The following is a 22978-nucleotide window of genomic DNA, read 5'->3' as shown; positions in this document are numbered from 1 at the left end:
CTCCAATACGAGACTACAAAAAGAAAAAAAATATGTTGAATATTTAAAAGTAAAACCTACCATGCCAGATATATTGCAAATTTTATACAAGTGTAAAAGAAATAATTTCCATGTAACCAATTATAATTTTGTATCAATGAATTTAGATAAAGTATTAAAGGATAAAACATTACTAGTTTTGAAATAATATTTAAAAACAATTATTGTATTGAAAATCACACAGCACATTATCCCACTAACGTAAGGCAAGCGGAATGCTGGACATGCCCGCAGAATAAACCAACGAAACAATTAAAATGATACAGTTTTCTTGTAATAGATATTCGTAGAAACATTTATCTCGGTGATTACTGATAATTGCCGTCAGTAAAGTAGTTCAACCATGTACAGTATTGTTCAAGAATACCAAGTTGTGTTTTAGGATGCAATAAATCTTTGGACATTTAAAAGTTAAATTAACAACGAATATTCAAGCAATGCATTGTTTTGTACACTCAGCCAATCAAGCGTCTATGTATTCAGCAAGGAGCAATAAATTGTCGAAGTTTCTTAAAGTCGCTGTAACTGAATTGCCTAATAATTTCATTTGGGAATACGTGAAAGATTAGAAAATAATTTCCTTGTGCTTCTTAGGGTCGGAAATATGGGGTTACAGGTGAAACACTCATTACATTTTATTTCGTTAGGCCGATAGTATATAAGAACCATATGACCGGATTAGGCTTGTACTTATTCAACTCATCAAAATCGAAATGTAAAATAGAACATAGTTTCAGAATGCACTTCATAAGAACACTGTAATTGGATTAGTACGGTGTCATCACATAAAGGGATAATTGAATTTAAGATTACTAATTAAGTTTAGTTTATTTATTTGCGCATATATATGCTGTACAATGTCCCATTTGGATTAAATTGGGATTGGTAATAGGATTAAATTAACTGAGCCATTACATTATGCGCTGCCATTTCTGACTGGATCGTCGTATTCTAATGTGGTAGGCGGCGTTTCACTCTACTTATCATTGGTTTCACTGATTACTTTTTATAAAAAATAACAAAAAAATTTAATTCTAAAATTAAGTGGTAAGTTAACTTTTTCACCAACAAAGAACAATGGTAGAACTTAATTAATTCATAAACATAAGACGACGAATTCATTTTTGTTTTATTTATTGTGTTATAAATTTATGACATAATTTGCTAATAAAAGATTTAGTAAAAACACATCGGTTAGTAGAGTAAAACGCCGCCTACCGCATTAGAATACGACGATCCAGTCAGAAATGGCAGCGCATAATGTACTTCACAATGTGTACCTAAAACAACCCGCCATTTCTCATTGGATAAACCTTTTGAGATGCGGTTTGCGGCATTCAACTCTCCTAAGTGCGCTCTTTCAAATGTGGTATCACGCGACCCATGCTTTAACTTAAGATATATATATATATACTGGCACCTGAGAGTGAGGACGTTCTGTAAGCAAAGCCTCTTTCTTGTGTTGTTAGATGCTGGTCATATATATATATATATATATATATATATATATATATATATATATATATATATATATATATATACATAAAGTTAATTGAAGTTAAGTAGCAAGCGGTATGTTTTGCAGTGGTGGCACATTTTCATATTTATTATTGTTTTTAATGTCAAATAAATTTAAGCTATAGACATAAGCTTAAGAAGGTTCAGTGATAATCACTTCTGTGGCATCACTTAATTTTAAGATTTTTGCAGTATCCAGAAGGATCCTGCTTTCGAGACCGCGTGTCCTCTGATTTAATTTTCTATGCATTATTTTTAAATAACCTAATTTAATTATGGTATGTATAAGTTTGTTTTGTGTGTGTAATATTACATTTAGCAAATATGATTGTGCGAAAAAAAGTGGACATGATCCTATATGACAGTTTATGGTATGGGTTACATTACCAGTAATCGAATACTTGGAGCTTCTTGGATGTGTGTCTTCACGCAATGCAATAGCTAAGATACCTTCCTCATGTATATCCACAGAAGTTCACGTGACCTTTCAGATGTGTCTTCACGTAAAATAATAGTCATGGGCAATTCCAATCAGTGTTTTCCAACCTCCGATCATGTCCCAGATCGCACAAGTTGTTCCACGTCAGATTACTATGTTGGGGGATATCGCGCTTTTATGGGGTGGAAATAAATTCATAAATATACCCAAATTCAAGCTCAAATCACATGAGCTCTTTAATATTTCTCATTATAAGAACACAGCGGCTGTATTCCTTTTGTCCGAAAGAGTTAACAGCGCTTATTTCGTGACAATAACACTTGTTACCATTTACCACTCTACAGAGGAAAGATATCCTTAATAAAACTAATTATAGCATTATTGAATCTTTTTGGTTTTAAATCCAACATTCCTTTATTTTTCAATCATTTAGTGGACTTCTGTATTAAATAATTATTTACTTGAGATTTTAGAACATTTATAATCATAATATAATTTAAAATTAACCCATTTTACACCTAAATTAAAACCCACATAATTTTGAAACTACAGTTATATGAGAAAGCAGGATAGGTCTGGAAAATTAACCAAATTATTGTTATCAGTACCTGGTTATTACAGGTAGTAATTAATATAAACAAGACCATTCTCCTTCCTTACCCACATCCAGTTTATGGTACCGCAGGAGGCCTAACTCTGCTGTCTGGGAATTCTGCCAACAACATTCTATAATTTGGATTTATCTCGTAAAGTTCTTTTGAAATGCTATCTTGTAACTTGGTTTACAACTTGCTGGGGTTGAAAACAGAACATTACTACGGGCAACTATTAGTGACCGTATTTCTTATAGTATTATATGTTTTTTATTTTGGTATTTTTTTAATATTAAAACGCAAAACCAGAATCTTTAATGTGTCTTTGTGAATGAATTTCAGTTTCATAACCTATTTAGATCAATCATCAGATGGGTGAAATCCAATAATTTGAAAGGCGTACATTCAATCAAGCAAACTGTACGTTTATTTAGTCATGTCCACACAAGCGTTGACCTAGAGGCTACGAAGCTACTAGCTGCTTATAATTTATTTACGCTTTATCGATTTTTGTTCGCCAAACATTTCGTCCTGAGCAGGTGACTCATGGAAATCTTCTTAAATTTAAAAGAGTTTTCTAATTACTAATTGAGCTTTTCATTGAACTAACCATATATATATATATATATATATATATATATATATATATATATATATATATATATATATAGTTTTCTTCACATAGTAAAGAGGATAGATTTCAATCTTCACCAACCTTTGCGTTCTGCTATTGGAACATTACTATGAAAAATGTGCGAAACTCCATTGCTCTTATTAAGAAATCATGTTATTTTATTAATAAATGTCATCCTCGGGGAAACAAATGATAAATGTTAGGTGTTCCTTATCCGAACACTCGGTTTCAGTACCATTAATTTATACTTATTGGAATTAATAAATAATTGACATAGTTGTCAAATTCTGATATTTATGGTACAATATCATGATATAAAAGTTTTTTGTAACTAGATAGAAAAAACAAACATAATGAAAATAAAATTTAACTGTTTTTCGGAAGAGCAAAACGTATTTACAAATACCAAAAAAGAGAAATAGTGTTTGGCACATAATCTTTTGGGTTCTTTTCTAGTTTTCAAGCCCTGAACATCTGAACCTATACATTGTTTACGACTCATTTTAATATTTTATCAATAATAGTTCAACTGTCACCTATTCCTCAATTTTTAACACCCTGCTTTGAAAATCCTTTTAAATATGACTTATGTTATGAAGATCATTCATGACTTTATAATGCACCTTACGTGATATCACACAGGACATAAGGTGATACAAGAAACCTTATGTTACAATTGGCATAAAGCCTTGATTCAATGCATTTTCTTTGCATCGCTCAGCAAAAACCTGGCTTTTAACTGACTTCATGTTTTTCGCGAGAAAGATGTCTTAATATAAACTTCTTCTTTTGAAAGATAATAAGATCATCATTATGAATTGTGCTATACGTACTTTGAATACATATATTTTACATGTTATTATTCTTACCATTCAATTGTACAGGTATGTTAAATTATAATTAGATATATGTAATAATTAATAAACATTTAACATTAAATTTTTTCATATTTCAGTCATGGTATATTCGATTTGTGGGTGGTCTATTAAATCAGACATTGTATCTGAATTGAGATATTGTACGTTCTAATCCTTTATGTGACCGTGGCACTTTTTATCATTACCATCGTTCCACATAATACTGTATTGACTCCCCTCCTTATTTTGTTTGTTAAGTTGATTGCATAGGTCACTGACCCATTAGGAAGTGTATCAGCCTCTCCTTAAACATATTTCTTAAAACAAGTATAAAATTATAATTTATAACATTTTACTATCTACAATAATATATAATGCATTATTTATTGGTGAGAATAAAATATAAAACTAGTGTTCAATTGCAATTCATTATTTAAATGTTATTGCTACGCATTATTACTATTATTTATGAAAATAAAAGTTTTACAGAGTAAGGACAGTAATTTAGTAACTTGTGGTAAATATATATTACGTACAGTAGCTATAGCGGGAAGGATTAATGTAATGTGAATATTGAGTTAGTAGTGGAAGGTGAACAGGAGTGTTAATTATAAGTATTCATATATTATAAGTAATGTTAAACAATAACAAATTATAAATATATATGGCTCTTGTTTGATTTGAGAATCCATTCAACTGATTTAGCAAATAACAGATAAAAATGAACACTAATAACACGTAACAAACATCATTGTGGGACGGTTATGACAAGTTCAGTAAAGTTTGAGGTAACCAAGAGATGTCCCAAACAATATACAATACCACGCGGCTTGTTGAATGCAAAGCACTCATTTGCTGTAAGAACGACTATAATACATGGCCGGAAGTTGTATCTGGGGAGTCGTAAAAACAAGCAAGTGGGTAGCAAGAGATAGCGTCTTATGTACACAATACAATGCATACGCCTTTTTATGCCAGTCGTAAACAAATATTGTTTTTCGAGGTAGCTTTTAAACTCGTCCTTCCCTCGCCTTAAGTAAGTGTTTTTCTAATGGTATTATAGATTTAGTAATTGAAATCCATATGAGGACTCAAGAGTTGGCAGTATTGAAACGAATGTTTAATATTCCCCTACAAAAACAAGGATAAACCTGCTATTTTACGGTCTTACCGTAGCGTTATGATATAGCCTTACCTCGTTTAAAGATATAGGGAATAGTTTTTATGCGTCTCCTAACGCTGCTTTCAGTTTTTTAAGTGTTTAAATTTTAAATATTTATAAGGTGAGGTATTCATTACTTTGAGATCTTTACAAAATAACTTTTAAAAGTATAGAATAAGTCACAATAAATTGGATTCGTATTACATATTTCTTTAAAATAAAACACGTCGCATAATTCTTCGACTAAAAAGTCGTAAAAGTCTATTAGGTTTAACATAGTTCCTATGGGCGTACAATCAAGATGGCCGTTATTATTTCTGCTGATTAGATTTAGTCTAATAGATTGAGTATGGTTCATCGATCACCTTAGTTTTCTGTTGATGAAATAGAGCAAACAGTTTGATTGAAACAATAATTTCAGTATTAAATAGTTTTAATGTATTAGTTACGAAGTTGGTGAAATTGTGTGTGCTGAGGCCCGGGGAATCATTTCAGGTAGTTAGTTATAGTAGTTATAACTCCACAGATAGCAGTCCGAGCGCTCAATTTATAGGATTGGATAGGTTATGTCTTGTGTAACTAATACGATCAAAGTAAATGGAAACTACATTTTTTTAGTTTCATCAAAATTACTGTTCATTGCAAATATGCAAATAAAAGTTTAAATAATACAATTCAGTATTAGAATTAAGTAAAAACACTTATAATTAATAAAAAATATTTAAAAACAATTAACTAGTAAATTTGAAAAAAAAATATTTAAGCTTTAATCTTTTTTATATTTCTCTATATATTTTATATTAAAAAACCAGTACATAAAATTACTGGTCATATAGAGAAAACTTTCTTAGGCGTTAACTAACTTGACTGATGGCTCAAACGAGCTTGTCACAGGGAAAGTTGGGTTGGGCGGAGTTGCGGAACCAAGTGGGCTTGATTGCATTTTGTGGTCGCCCATGTTTGTGAAGTCACACCGAACAAGCCCGTGGTTTGTTCATGCCAAAGTCCCTAAACACTGATTCAATATAGAAGCCTTAAACATTTTTCAACATGGAATTTTTTTTACCGATATCGTGTAGTGAAATGTAAAACTCACATTGTTTAATTTTCAAAACTAAGCATTAAGAAGTAAAGTGAGTTCAATAGTGACAAAAGCACAAAAATACTATTATTTTTTTACTTTTTTATTAAAAAAAAAATACTACTGTTCGGAAATTTGCAATTAATTTTTTGCAATACCAGTTTGGCTTCTTTATTTCATACTAGCTGACCCGACAGACTTCGTCCTGTCAAAAAGATTTGTAATGTGGCAGTTTTTTGCCCTACGTATTTAAAAAAATTCTCCTGAACAGAACCGTCACCCTGGTGATAGGGCGTTGTGAATAAAAAATAATTAAATAAAACATATATAAGGATTTAAAAGTAAGTAAACGCTTTATTGTAATCATGTCAATCATAATTATTATTATTATCATTGTAGTGCTTTGTGGTGGTATACGTATGTTTTTTAGTTTGATTACCTGGCGGCATAGATAAACAAAATCTGATGGTTTTCCAACACGGGAACAGGCAACATACAATTGACCATGTGAGAAAACATGGGTTTTCTAGATTAATACCACAAACACTTAATGATTGCCCCTGGGACTTGTTTATAGTCATAGCAAAAGCAAGCCGCACTGGAAACTGTAGTCCGTTTTAAACTCAAATGGCACATCAGTCGTGAATCATTGGTGATGCGCGGTATGAGAACATCCTCTCCTTTATACTTTTCCTTTGAGTATAGTTGCTTCTATCACATTGTTTAGTTAAATTTTTTATCGCTAACCGTGTACCGTTGCAAAGACGCGGTTGGTTGATATTTACGCAACATTATAACCACCGATCCAACCTTTAATTGAAGATTGTGAGGTGGAAATCCTGGCAAATCCAGCGAGTTTAAAAATTCCGGTGGATAGTTGACTACATTCATCTTGATTAGTAGCCGAGAATCAACTGATTTATATATATCCTCAATTCGCCTGTAATTTGTTTCTTGAATTTTGAAATTTAATTCATTGTACATATATGTTTTTTTTTGCAGCCAGTATAGCTCGTTCGCTCAAACAACCAATCATGGTTTCTGTAATTTTGAGAAACATCTGGAAACACCTTTCTGAATAAGTTCATCTTTTGATCGAGTTAACTGACAAAAACTTTGAGGAAAGTTAATGCAGCCAGTCCACATGTCTATAGGAAATTTGCCATTACCAATGTCAATGAGTTGTTTAGAGAATATGTTTCCAGATTGGTCATTTTGCAACTCGACACGCATATTCTTGCTTAAAATGAAAGTACTTTTTGACATGTTTCCACAAATTGGAGGACTTTAGACATGCATTGAGTTCAATCAGCTTGGCGTTGATCGTGGAATCACTGGCAAATGTTTGACGAAAATCTCTGCTAATAAAATCATTTGCACCCACCCAAATCAGTTATTATTGCTCCGTAGATCTATTTAAAAGGTTCTGTCTAAAAGCCTCCAAAAGATTTTTTATGTGCCATATCGTGCATTCATCCCAAACAATCAATTTACATTGCCTCTGCAAAACCTTTGCCATTGCAGAGTTCTTCGAAACGTTGCAGGTTGGAGTTTCATTGCTTTGCATATTTTAATGGCAATTTTAGTGCTGAAAGGGCTGTTCGACCACCTTCAAGCAAATTTGCTGCGATTCCCGACGAAGCGAGTGCAAGTGCAATTTATTTTGTGAGCGAATTGTTGCTAATATTAATGAAATCCAAAAAAGTTTTTCCTGTACCACCAGGTGCATCTAAGAAGTAAATCCCTCCACTGTTTCATCATTTTGTTACTTTCTCATAAGAGTTTTCAAATACATACTTCTGTTGTTCATTTTAACAGTGGAAGATTTTTTGAATTAATTCTTTCAAAGCGTTGAAATCATAACAGTTTTTCTCGATGCAACTCTCTTGGTTAAAAGCGTCATGCATTGGACGATTGGGCGCGGTCAGGCCTAATTGAAATTAATAGTTTGTTTGACATTATCCAAGCACATGTTCCTCAATTGAAATCAATGCTTCATTGTAAATTTCTTCACTGATTTGTATATATTTGGATTTCCCATTCTATTCCGTATTTGATACAAAATGAACATCACACATATAATCTTTGTACTTGATCCACAAATCAATTGGGTTTGATGGGAAGCATGTAGATATGATTATAGAAAACAATGTTCGTATTTGATGAGCGTGTGATGAAAATATTACAGCATCATTTGAGAGTTTGATCCCAATGAGCGTCATTTTCAAGTAATTGCAAACGTTGACAGGCTTCTCTGTAGGATCCACACAATTCACCATCAACAGTTCGTAACTGTATGGAATTATGTTTGGGCGCCACGTAACATTGACTAATAGCAGTCGTAAATAAAAACATTCATCATTGCTTGGATGTACTGAAGTTAATAATCCGGCCAATCGCATCGGTGGTAATATACATCTGTATATCCTGGAACTTGGTTTTCCTTCCTTGTTTCTGTCGTATAAATCTCCTTGAGGATTGATTCCCAGATATAATATTTTGGCATCTCAGAATATAGCAATGTTTGTGCGAAATCATCGTTTTGCATGTCTCAAAAAAACTGGTTAATGTAGTAGATGGTGGCTGAGCAGCTCTTTGTACTGCGTTCTGTGCTGTAAAATACACTCTTGTGTCCATTTTCTAAATGCACAGCTAAAGTGAACAACAGAAGGGTGTCTCTCATGAATAGGAAAAGAAAATATTCGCCAAACTGCTTCATTTACTACTGACATAGCGGCCCATTTGGTATAGGGTAACTTCATCATTGGAATTCTATGCACCAATTCCAAATCACAGCCCATATCACTCCCTTTGGTTACATATTTGCAAATGTATTTAATAGATTTCACTGAATGGCAAGATTCAACGTTGATGTGTTGCTTTGAATGTCTTTGATAAAATGGGTGAATATGGAACAATCCAACGATTATCTATTTCAAATATCTTGTTGATTTAATTTGACAATTGTTGATTTTCCATTGTCTGCTGTCGATCTTGTCGATCTGCGACGATACAATGGATAACCGTCATTACCAGTAATTGTTTCCGATATTAATGTCCATGGATATCGTTTTATGAACATTTACCATCCATCATACAACGGTGGAATTTTTGATTAAGAGTTTCCACAGGGACCATGTATCATGTTTTTGATAACTACCTCATGCAATCCAGGATCTACTTTGTACATTAGGGATTTCAAGGATTTCAGCTGATAACACTGCATCAACTTCATTTGGCCTTATCTTTTCAACCAACCAAATCAAAATGTGTGCATGTGGCAATCCTCGTTTCTGCCACTCCACAGAATACATCCAGCAGCGTGTCTCACCAAACACATTATGTTTTACGATGATGAAATCCATTAAAGATTTCAATTATTTTGTCTAAAGACTCTGGCTGTAATATCATGACGATCAATGGGTTGATTGCCCAGGGAATAACTCCTGCTTGATTTCTATCCATTGCGGATTGCATGTAAATGTGATGAACAAATCTGCTGTACCATAATGAAGAACATACGACATGGCATCTTGACATATTCGTGAATATGCCGAGGGCTTCCGATGTATGTTGCTGGAAGAAATAGTCATCCGACCGACAATTCTGTGCATTTCCATCAGTATTAATCGCATCTCGAAGGTGAATATACTCTTCAGATCGGAGTTTGGTTGGATTCAACCTGATGAATGTTAATCTCTCCGTTTTCAATTTTAACATACATGTCCACAACAATTTGTATGTGATATATATTCGCCGACATTTCAATATGTGATTTTCTTCATTTTCCCCGAATCATTAGGCGGTATGAAAAGTAAGTTCATTGAACTTACTTTTTTTTGTTGGTTTCAGAACCTGTAAATATATTTTGTTTTAATAACATTCAAATATAAAATTAAAAATATATATAATATAATGACTGAGATATTATCGCAATAGCTAAACTAATATTTTAGTTACCTGTAATGGGATTTATCATTTTTATTGAGAAACTCCGGAATTAGCCATCTTCACCTTGCCAAAAATAATAATGGATATTGCAGTGCATCATATGAGCGGTGTGTTTCCTTTATACGTTTGTAATTGATCATTCCGACGATGTAAAACAATATCACGGGATTCCAAGTTTTCTCCAACTACAACGATAGCAAACTTCATTAATAGTTGGTGCATTAAAACGTCTTGTATGTATGACCTGCAGGTGTTTAATATCAGCTCTGATTACAATTTTGTGATTATCGGATGGCATCAGATCCAGGGCAAGTTTTTAAACAATATAATCAATTGATTGTGGTATGATGAAATAAAGTTTGTAATTGTTCTACAATAGACCTCTTTACTAAATTGTTATGTGCACAACGCAAGATCAATTTTCTTGTGGTGAATTGCCCATAAAATCTATAATTTTGCAGGAATTTGTTGTCGCTATCAGACACTGGTAACAGTGAACCTGCTCTGTGATATATTTGCCCTTGTATCTGTAAATAAAAAAAAATATTATGGTTTGTGTATAAATTAATGGAGATTGTCAGTGATCAAACTTAAATAAATATTTTATCTTAAAAAGTATATATTTAGTTTTAACTAATATCTTTCAAATATAAACTATAATAAAGGTGTCACTGAAACTGAATCACCATATAATATGATGACTAAGTGATATATAAGTGATTAAGAAATTAAAGATTAGTGACACATCTTAACTTTGGTGACAGAAAATTTTGTTCGCTAAAATAATTATGAGTAACTGCTATAATACATACTTGAAAGTTGGCATAAAATTTTCCCGAACTACATTTGTTGTCCCAAATGAAGTTCATTTGAAAGCAATTGTTATATTGTTGGATATGTGTCAAAAAGTGTATAGAATCTGTTCCTATTCCTGAAACCAATGAGTACAAATGGTTCTGGTAGGTAGATCCAATGGTATCAATTTTACTTTAATACCATTTGCGCAACACAATCCATTGGCTTCGTTTTTGTATTTTAATGCCTTACAGTGTGAGCAAACCGAATTCATAGAACCAATAACAACACATTGGTAGTTACTGTAGTCAATTGACACATCGTAACTGAAAGCAGCTCGATTCAAACTTGCGCGATTATTAGTTGAATGTCGCGCTCGGCGATTCACGGCGTTTGTAATATCCGAATTCTTCACGTTCATTTCCGTCGTCAGACGTTCTTGTGCAGTACGATTAGATCGGTAATTAGCTTGGTTTGTAAACATTTCTGGTTCTTCTACCTAAAATTGCTTCGTCTTATAGGAGGCATATCAAATATTAAATTTTATTTTTTCACTAATCACGAAGTAAACAAACACTAACTAAGTAAACACTCTGCACAAAACACGATATACGAATTTGTTTCGTGTATCAGTTGACAAACGCAAACTCAATAGATTAGGTCACAGATATATTAATGTTTTATTTTAACTATCTGCATTACAACGATCACGCACTGTTTATTTATTATTGGTAACATTTAAATGTAAGGCAGATGTTTCAGAAAGTTTGTCGAACTATAGCTGTCAACAGCTGTTTAGTGGCCAGTTTAATTTTTAATTATGAAACGTACAAACTACAATTTTTCCTGAATTCCAAAATATTCCAGGTAACTTTTCTTAACTTTTTCTTCATAAAAACCTTCCTCGGATTTCAATGAACATTTTACAAAAAGAATTAACCGAATTGGTCCAGCCGTTATCGAGTTTAGCGCTTACCAACACATTTCGACATTCATTTTTATTTATAAGATACAGTTGTACCCATACCAAAATGATTGAAAAACTTGCAAGTATTTTACTTCGATATTCGTGTAAAAAATTCTTAAATGCGTTTAACAAAGAATAAATAATGTGTATTAGTATAAATCTTTTGATTTATTTAATAATAAAATAAATTAAAATTAACGAGGGTACTTTTACTATAAATAACATTTTCTCTACTCCTTTTTTAAGATATTTGCAAAGAATTGTAATAAAGTACGCTATTTTCATTTTCGTTCTATTATATTTGTAATAGACAACCATAAACGTTGCATTTCGATAGCCAATGCACATAAAGTACTCTAACTAATTACAAATATAAAATTTCTTGACAATATTAACAGTGTGAAATAAAATATTAAGCTTAATAATTTGATTTTACGAGCAGTTCTTTCAAAGTTATAAGTTCTACAGTGTATTTTAAAACCAGTAGCAGGTATACCATTACTTACTCCTTCACAAGTGAATTAAAAAAATTTTTCTAACAGGATAACTTGAATACTGGTGATCCGCTGAGGCAAAAAGTAGATTTTCATGAATATAAAAACATGCAATATTCCTGTATAAAACTATATAATATTCGATTTCGTTTATTCTCTTAGGGCAGGAAGACGTGGAAACCTACCATTGCATTAGTCATACATCAAATGGAACTTAGGTCTAGTGTTGTGAAATTTCTGGAATAATATATAAATAACTGGAAAAATATATAATAAGATTTTGGGCATAAATGTGTGTTTTAAAGTTATAAAATTCGACGTTTTTGTATACAATTCAGTTGATATCTTGAGATATGATGTTTTCCGGTATGTATGCAACTATATATCCATGTCTACAGTAAAACTTTTACTTATATTTTCAAGAAACACAATATCTCTTTAATATTTTTAAATCCTGTAAGTCGGACATTGAACATGTTAAAATGTGAATATTCAAGAAATTAAAATCAAATCTAACCGAATGTTTGAAGACATACATAAATTTATAAAGTTTTATAATTGTAGAATAAAGCAAAACTCATGTGGGGTTCAGGTTTATAAGAATTCAAAATTAAAGAAAAATATCTCAGCAATCACAAACGAATAGTTTATTACAATAAACATAACAATGGTTTAAGTTATCGTAAACTACATGAGTAACATTTATATAAAGTAATTATAGTGAAATAAAATAGGCACATTGTAGACCTGTAAATATTTGAAGAAAATTAGCAGTGCCTTTAGGCGTTATGCGTATTTACAACAGCACAATATTAAACGTACTATTTCAAAATGAAAATGGGAATATAAACTTAAGTTTGTTATGTTAAATAAAAATTTAAGCTTACATAGACACGGAAATTTATATTTTATGGGAAAGTTGTAAAGATCATTTTTGGTTTAAGGTTTATATTGTGATTTTTTTTAAATTTAAAAGTTATCTTTGGTTATCTAATGACGAAAGTAGAAATATGGATTATTAGGAATGACGTCATAAATGGTTCTCTTCAAAACTAATGTTGACTTACTTATGTTTCCGAGGATGTGTGAAAAGTGGAAATTAATGAAATTGCTTCCATTCCAAGGATATTTAGAAAAATTCCACTACCAAGGCTAATAGCATTGTTTTTACGATAGAGTTTAATCAACAAGAAACATCGATTCAATGAGTAAAACAACCGCTAAATTAGATGTATATATGATCATAAACTTAATTTGTAGTATATTGAAACAAAAGAAAAAGTAACGAAAATCAAAATACTGTATCGATATTTTTATTAGATTATGTGATAATAAGCCACTCGTTATATAATCAAAGTAGCGTTTTACAGATCAATGATTACGATTTAAGTTTAATAATTAAAAAAAAAAAAAAAAACAAAAAAAAGATCTACTGCATTAAATATGCTAGAAATGAGTTTACTTTACAAGTGCAGTATTTTGTGATAGAGTTTGTAGTTTCTGGATTATACTACAAGTGTGACTAGTAAGAATCTACATACTAAAAATTTCACATTTATTTTTCTGTAAAATGAATGTTTCTCTACAGTGGACTAGTCTAGGTAGATTAATTCTCAGTCTGGAACTGGATCAGTATCACCAGGTAAGTTGTCACCGCTCCAGCCATCTGTACAGATAAAAATCACTGTCAGTCTATAAGTAACAGCAAGTGAACCCAGCTGATCAGAAAATTCATTCCCCACTGTAAATAGGACCATTCAATCATATATTTCCCACGCATATTTAACTAAACTTAAACTGCAACAGTTTTGCGTCAAAAACTATATCCTAACTTAAGATTTCACCTCTGGGTTGGTTATGACTGCTAGTATAACATACACTAGGTACAGCTAAAACAGATTTTTTCACTTACACCTGAGCAACTGTAGAATGTAAGATATCGGCAATATTAACCATACAGTTTGAGATATTAGAGTAAAGGGATAGATCAATACATCTAGTTTACTGCGGATGATGGTGAAGTGGGTGAATATTAGTGCTAAAGGCTGATCTGGAAGAACTGCTGTACCCTGCCCACTTAGCTAGCAGAGACTGAAACAGAGCTAGCCTTCCATAATTTCAAGGCTACAAGGCGGAAATGTATACCACATTCTCCCTTGTTGGATTTCAAAAAAAAGGGCCCCTATCCACAAATATACCCATTCTTAATTTAATGATACACAGAAATGAAGTGCAAAGGTCCTTTAAAAGTAAGTGAAATTAGAGGCATTTTTAATATGAAATAACATATTACTCATATTGATTGATATATACTTAGTTTGCTTATAAAAAATATGTTATTTCAAATCTCTAAGCAACTGTAAACTTTTTGGATAAACATTTTTTGTCCATATCAGTAGTATAGAGATGTAATTTGACCAATGACCGAAATTAGAGGGGTGTATCCACAGTAAGTGCATAAATAATGTTTCATGTTCAATTAAAGGCATAAGCAGATAGTACATATGAGCATAGAGTGTTACAGTAAGTAATAAATATTAGGATAAAGACTTACTGATATGAGGGTCTCATTATGGATCTGGAAAAATCCACGAGCAGAGAATCTTGCATTGTGGTGAGGCAACTGCAGTAGGAACCCTTCAAGCTGGAAACACATCACAAGGCTTATTTTGTTTCATAAGGAACAGTTGATATGTAATATTTATGTTAATAATCCAATTATGTTATTACGTTCATAGCAAATCCACAATATCAAAACGTAATGTTTTATATTTACGTGTGTTAGTTACGCCGCTTACATCCATCCAATTGAGGGTCAAACAGTGACTGCTACTAAGCCAGAGTTAAGTACTGGTAAAAAATTTATTTGTCTTCATATTAGAATAAATTAATTTTAAATCTAAAAGCACTACTTCGATTTTAAATGTCTATCTGCTGTTAAAGCGTCTATAATACATTTTATTTTATATCAATTATGTGTCTAAAAAACATGTTCAGGATTTATATCTAAGAAAGAAATATACCATAGCCTTTAATAAAACAACAATACACATCAAACCATTAAATATGCAAATTGAAATAAAAGTGTCAGTTAAATATAAATTTCCTTTTATACACAAAGGTAATTTTAATATTTATCAGTCTTGTTATGATATAATACTTGAAATTAGCATTTATATTACATAACACATACTCGGAACAGGTGAAGATATACCTATTTAAGTACTTTTGTTGAAAATTTAATTTTTAATAGACTTTTTTGTAATTTTTGTAACATTTGGTACACAGGCAATTTAAAATTTACTATCTAAATATTGATATCAAAACTTATATGCAAACATATGTCAGATTTTAATTAGTAATGTTAAAATAAGGCACGTACATTAGGTGAAATACATCATTTAATTTCTCAACAAAGTTTTCGCGGCTGTATGAATGTTACAGTAAGACAGAAATTTGTTTTTGATAGTCTACTTATAAAGGGATTACAATAGGGGCTATCAATGAGTCTCTCGGGAATTGGGATTTGATAGTTGGAAGCCAATCTATGGCGTCGGTGACAGTTCGCTGTATCAGGTGAAAGGGTCGGTATAAACATCTACGACACGCGTTTCACGTACATTTTTGACATTGTTGTGGACAACACACATTATTTTTGAGTATTGTTTTGTGGTTTAACTGTTGGTGATTTCGATTTACTTCTGTGCGGGTTTTGCGTAGGTAGCTCTTCTGTACTCGAATTACGATTTTTATATGAGAAATTTGTTATCAACTAATGTTTACCTTTCTTTTACAAGTATTAATGGATTATTCTGATTCTAAAGTGAAATAACATATTTTTAATTCACTGAATAATTAAAGCAAATGTTTAAGAGAGTACATGTCGTTGCTGTTGTTCAAAGTAAGGTCTTCAATATTATTTATAAAATAATATTTAGAAAAACTATTTCTAATAACAATTGACTATACTACAGTCAGAATAATTTCTTTACATCAAGATATCAAGTTTTTAGTAAATAGTTTTGCTTGAAACATTATAAAATTACAGTTTGCACTTTCAGTATGCACAACCAGTAACAGGTTATGACACAAGTAGTGTGAAGGATGTTTTAGGAAGTTCTTACCCCAGTTTTGTTAAGCCCCATTAATACTAGAGAAAAGTACATTTTATTTTGTGTTAATTTATAAACTGTACATTATTTGAGTTAAATTTTTAGTTCTATATTATTTTTGAAATAAATAAATTAAATTATTTTTTTTTATTTAAAAGAAGAAATCGTTTTCTTGAGGAAACTTTTACATCAAAAGTGGTCGTGTAAAGCTTATAGGAATTAAATATAAATATCTAAAAAGTACAAGGATTGTTTTTTGAGTCACTTTCAATTTGAAATGACTAAACAGCTAAGAGACAATTTTTACAGTGATTTGATATAGTATTTCCCTGTCCATATACCCTGAAAAATATAATTAATTAGTGTTCAAAGTATATACCTAATTAATTTTAATGAATAAAAACGTTATTTAAATGGACATTGTGAAATTTACTGATCCCTCTATACCGTTCATGGTATTGTTATAAACTCAGGATAAACTGATCTTTTACGGTTTAAGATTTTCCCCCAAAGTGCTCTGAAATGTGTATACTTTATATTAAAACACACAGATACTTTAAATGAAAGTCCTTTTATCGAGTAAATAACATATTTTACAGCAGTAGCGTGGTAAGAATTTAAAACTTTCCCATTAATTAACGGTTACAAGAAGATGTTCAATGGCTACAGAATAGATAAGGCACTGATCATAAAAAGAGTTGTTGAGAGTCGTGCCAAATAATATAGTATAAATAATATAATTTAAATAAGTAACGCAGTCGAGTAAAACAAGTTAATTTACACGAAGTTTTCTTATAACATAGTGTATGTTGAACTTCCAATCCAGTATATCTATTAATATTTAACTGAAGAATGTATCAACTGTTTTGATGTGGAATTTCAAAATCTGAGAGTTTCCCTTTGTATTTTATTACACATTATATTTCAAGGGCTGCAACAAGTGGGAAATGTTTATAATGTACAATAGAAAGTATTGGTTAATACATATGCTCCTTAAATTTTCATGATTTATGTGGTATTGGCTTTGAGTAACTTTAATTTTGTCAAAATAAAACTGGATTTTGGGTTTAGTTCCCTTATTGCAGTATAGGTAATTAAGTAATGTTATTTATACATTAACAATGTTATAATTTGTATATAATTATGAATTTTTGTAATTGGACTTACGCTCTTACGTTTAAAGTTTATTACATGTTTGAGCTTTCCTTCACATCAAAAACCCCTTAGCACAACTTTTATACAATGCTCAAACATCTAATAAATTGGACTGTTTATGTCAGAAGTAAACTTCTACTAGTTTAGAAACAGTTTAGGTAGTAGTATCTATCAGTTCCCCAAACTGAATCTACCACGAGGAAATAATACAAGGTCATGACGTCATACCTGTTTCCTAAAACTCGGATCCAGATCTTTGTTTATCAACTTGCAAATCATCACCGCAGTATTGTCGGCCTGAAAAATAGGGAAAAATAAAAATTCATAATATGACTAAATCGTTATTGTTAATAACACATTTAGGTTGATAGTTGGTACATTAGGCAGACTAAAACTGTTATTAATGAAAACAATTAGTACTTATTTTTTAAACATAATTATATAAACAGCACATACTAGTATCTATAATTATTAGGGAAGACAGAATAGGTTATGAAGGAAACAGGATTTTTCCGGACATTTGCCATCGTTCAGTGAAACAAGATATCAGTAACACTACGTTTCGAGATCTGCAATCTGATCTCTTCTTCAGGTAAAGAACTAACCTAATACATAATAACAAACTAGGTTAAAATAAACAAATCATACCAAAGCGTTGTGGCACGCCTAAGTCAGGAATCAAAACCACCATGTTGTTCGTCAACTTCACTAACTCTATAAACATGCACTTAATAAGAAACTATACACAACACTAATCATTAAAACTGAAATACGGGATACAGGTCACAATACGTCTTCATTCGTCTACTAACCACCTACGACTGACCAGAGGGCACTAGCCAATGGTAATCGTCATGGCAGAAAAAAAAACAAAAAAATAGGTTAGTTCTTTTATTCGATACCTTTTTCTGAGTGAAACATATTAACAATCATGGAAGATTAAAACTAATGAGGGTTACGTAGATTACTGCTGAATTTAATTCATTAAGCCTACAAATGAAGTAAGATATTATTGATAACGACAATATAGAAAATAGGAAATTTTTTAATAATTATTTTCTTACATAAGAAATTTTTAAGATAAACCACTCTATGTAGAGTATTATTAATGTATAGATGAACAAAAAGATTTGTTCTAAGAGACATATTCTTAATTAGGTTTACTCTTATTGGAAAAAGCTCTCTTATAATAGTTTTTTTTTTTTTTTAGAAAAGTAATTTATTATGTTTAACTATTATATTTGAACAAGAAGAATTACCGAGTTAGTGATATCCGTGCTTGAATTCGCAACCAGAATCGCATAGCAGATGAGAACCAGGACCCAGACTGCATCCATAGTGAAGGCGAACACGTAACCAGATCTTACATACAAGAAGAAGAAGTAGGACGTGATCGTGACGTGAACAAACAAGGAGAACATAACGGCCATCAGCTGATCGCAGTAGAAGTCATTAGCCTGGTGTACTGCGTCACACAACATCCAGTAGGTGTTCATCAGTGACTTCATTTTCTTGATCTTATATACCGTAGTGCCTAAAATCACAGAAAAATATGAGAAATGATACATTTTGGGTAGTGATCGCATTTGAGTATTTTTCTACTGTGAATTCATGTGTGGTAATCTTCTTGAAGTAGAGTAATCCTTTTATAAGTTTCTTATCTCCAATTGATTGGTGAATGATTAAGCGGATTTACGTATTCACCACTTAGTTCCATGGGATATCGATCGATAAGCGATAAAGTCACAGGGCGACATTAGTCACCCTGTACAAGGCTCTTGTGCGCCCCCTGTTGGAGTATTGTTCAACCATCTGGTCTCCTTATCAGATTGGCCATATCGGAAAAATTGAAAGGATACAAGTGCGCTTTATTAGATTGCTTGGAGTAAGGCTTGGATACGACTATCTGAACACACCGATTGCGGAGGTGCAGTCTCTTTGGTTTGCAGCCTCTGCACGAGAGAAGGAAGTACATTGATCTTCTCTTCTTGTACAAACTGGTAAATGGCATCCTGGATTGTCCCTCATTGCTATCAGACATTGACATTTATACACCAAGAGGAACAAGATCGAGGTCAATTTTTCTAAGGAGATACAAGCCCACGAACTACTCTGCAAACCATGGAATGGCTAGACTCCTAAAACTGGGAAGTGAGGCAACATATGTTGATCTCTTTGCTGAAAGCGCACAGTCACTGCGAAGGAAGTATAACTTGCATTGTGCACAGGAGGGGAGATGATGAACATAACTATAAAGAACCACTACATCAACGCATGCTTTACCTTTACATTCCCAAATGCCAAATCCTCTTTCTTACCAGCAATTTATTATCCTATATCCCCATAGCTTTATGTTTTCAATTCACTGTAATTATTTATTTTTGTTATTTTTGTTGTTAATTATTACTTATAAAATCTTTGTTATGGTTGCTTTGTTAAGTTTGCAATATTTTATACAGACATGTTTCTATACTCTTTATCCTCACTAATTACTTGTTGCATTTTCTCATTGTTACGCTTAAATTGTCATCTTGTTATCTGTTAGCTTTGTTATTGTTGTTATTATTATTATTGTTCTCATTGTTGTCTTCTAGTTGTATATGATTGTTCTCTTTCGGTTGTATATAATATAGATGTCCTCACAAATTATTGTTGCATTATCTCATTGTTACGATTAAACTGTCATCTTGTTATCCGTTAGCTTTGTTATTGTTGTTATTATAATTATTGTTGTTCTCATTGTTGTTTTATAGTTGTATATGATTATTATTGCAGACTCTAAGTATCCTATATAGCTGTTTGGTCACCTGTTGCTATGATAGTTTACTCACTGAATAAGTGCTACTCATTGTCATCTAACTATTACTGTTGCATTGTTTTATGTAATTTTTGTAAGATATTTAAGCTGTCTTGAAATGTTAATATATAGCAAATAGGTACTTTAATGTAAAAATGGTGGAACAGTTGATAAATAAATAAATAAATAAAGCGTTACGAGATTTGACTGAGAACTAGCACTAATAGCAGAAGGTTACAACTCTATGTTAGAATGGCTGAGTTGGTATTTCGTAGTTACTGTAGAAGTAAAAGTAGTGCCAGCTCTACTTTTTTCATACTGGCCAGACTGTTTAATTCAATAATGTCCAGAAATTAGTATGGTTGCAAATTAAAAAAAAATTGCTCATGAATATTGTGTACGTGAAAGAAGCGATGAAGACTGTCCTTAATACTCAAGTAATCTTAAACCACATGTTTTTTGGTGTGTTTGTTATAAAGGTCATCCTATCTGACATAAGGGCTTGCTTACTCTCTCATGCAAGTATAATCTTTAGGAAAATAATTTTATTATTTTCAATCTGAAATATAGAAATTTGACGTGTTGAATTGTAGATGTTTTAGATCCATTAGACTGGCTTGTAAGAGTAATGGCCATATAAAATTTATTTTTCGCTGAAAAATAGTAATAATAACTATCCTTGTCTGTTTTTCTCCACATTCTTTTCTTTCTTTCTGTGAAAAATTAGAATAAAGCGTGAAAGGGGGGTTTTAAGTCCTAACTTTGCCTTTTTAGTCATGATACTTTTTATTTATTGCAAATATATTAACAAGTACTTCATTCACGTGTTGTATGAAAGATGTCACAATCACCCAAGCTGCGCTGCATCACCGTTCGTTCTATTAAGTTGCAGATGATCTCCTCTCTCATCTTGTTACTAATAGTCGTGAATCCCATAATGATACTTTCAGTTACATGAGTGAAGTGTAAGAGAAAGGCAAGTCGAGTGCAGTCCAGCAATAGAAAGGTGACAGAATTCAACACCGAGAAGTCTACCGCATTGTTCACTACGATGTTTGCGATGTTGGCCAAATACAGCAAAGCCATTACGATGGAGACTACGATGACCTTTACTTGGATCTTGATCTCTCTGTTCTTGTACTGAAGGTCTCGATAGATTCGGTCTAGTTTGCCAAAGACGTCAACTATCCTCGAGTACTTCCATGTGCCGCTGAAGAATGTGGAAGCTGCCACAATTTGCAGACCCATCATGTCTAGAACCATTGCGAAACTTTTGGATTCTACTTCTTTCATGACCGACGCTTACCTCTGTGATGTTTATGTAGAGAACGATGCAAGAGAGAACTTCATGCAGTATGAATAGTATTAAACACCAAATGAAACCAGCTATGGAAAATGTCAGTTCTTTTAGTGTTTTAGGTCCCGAAGTAATTTTCAGTGGCAGACCTCCAAATGCCTGCCAAACCCAAACGATGTAGTTTGGAATATCTTTCATAGTGTATGAAACCATGATAATGATTTCCTTAAGATAACTGTCACACTAAGGATTACCAAATTACTTTATTCGATTAATTTGATTGGTTTATTACTATAGATGGTATTAAAGGTATATAAATGAGATTTTTTCGTGTGACCTTTATTGTTGAGCACCACTTACATTAAATTTCTGTGATTTTTGCTGATCGATTGCAATTATTTACTCAATAAAGTAATGCGCAGCGAAAAGTTTACAAAAGAAACTTGCTTTGTTGAAACATTATTTTTAGAACATGGAGTAAAACAGTTTGGCTTCTTTATGACATTATATACATACATTTGTACCTATACCAAACTGATTGAAAAACATACCAATATTTTACTTTTAAAATCATGTAAGAAAATCCTTAACTGCGTTTAATAAAGAACGTAATGTATATTAGTTTATCCGCACAGTTTAATTTATTCATAAAATTATTTTAAATTCAAACTAGGGTACTGTTGGTATAAATAATATTTTCTATACCTTTTTTAAGATATTTGCAGTCAATTGTAATACAGTTTATTACAAATGTATTTTAATATCTTTATATTTGTAATAGACAACCACCATGAACGTTCGTTGCTTTACGATTACCAATGTACATAAAGTACTCTAACTAATTACAAACATCACATTTCTTGAAAATATTAAAACAGTGGAATAAAAAATTTAATTTACAATTTCAAATCGATTTAACATAAAAAAAGAAAAAAATTTCAAAATAAATACAACCAAAAATGTTAAAAACCAATCAACATTATTAAAATAAACCTAACCACCAAACAAACGCCCCTATAGTAAGTTGATCTGGCAAAGAAACTGTAAGAAACTGCCAATCATCAGGTGCTTTATCAGCTTTCGTTTG

General features: G+C 31.7%; 1 protein-coding gene across 1 annotated transcript; it reads right to left on the bottom strand.

Moving 5' to 3' along the window:
- Nucleotides 1–14136: 14136 nt before the first annotated feature.
- Nucleotides 14137–21857, bottom strand: LOC124368130 (putative gustatory receptor 28b). The gene is made up of 5 exons (XM_046825405.1): nucleotides 21446–21857; nucleotides 19057–19331; nucleotides 18026–18094; nucleotides 15085–15174; nucleotides 14137–14196 (listed from the first exon to the last, which is right to left on the bottom strand). Exons 1-5 carry the CDS (start codon nucleotides 21855–21857, stop codon nucleotides 14137–14139), a joined length of 906 nt encoding a protein of 301 aa, XP_046681361.1.
- Between the last annotated feature and the right edge of the window lie 1121 nt (nucleotides 21858–22978).

This window comes from Homalodisca vitripennis, chromosome 8 (genome assembly GCF_021130785.1).
Source record: "Homalodisca vitripennis isolate AUS2020 chromosome 8, UT_GWSS_2.1, whole genome shotgun sequence".
Classification (NCBI taxonomy): domain Eukaryota; kingdom Metazoa; phylum Arthropoda; class Insecta; order Hemiptera; family Cicadellidae; genus Homalodisca; species Homalodisca vitripennis.
Note: the sequence above shows the minus strand (reverse complement) of the source record. Positions and strands in the feature narration are given on the sequence as shown.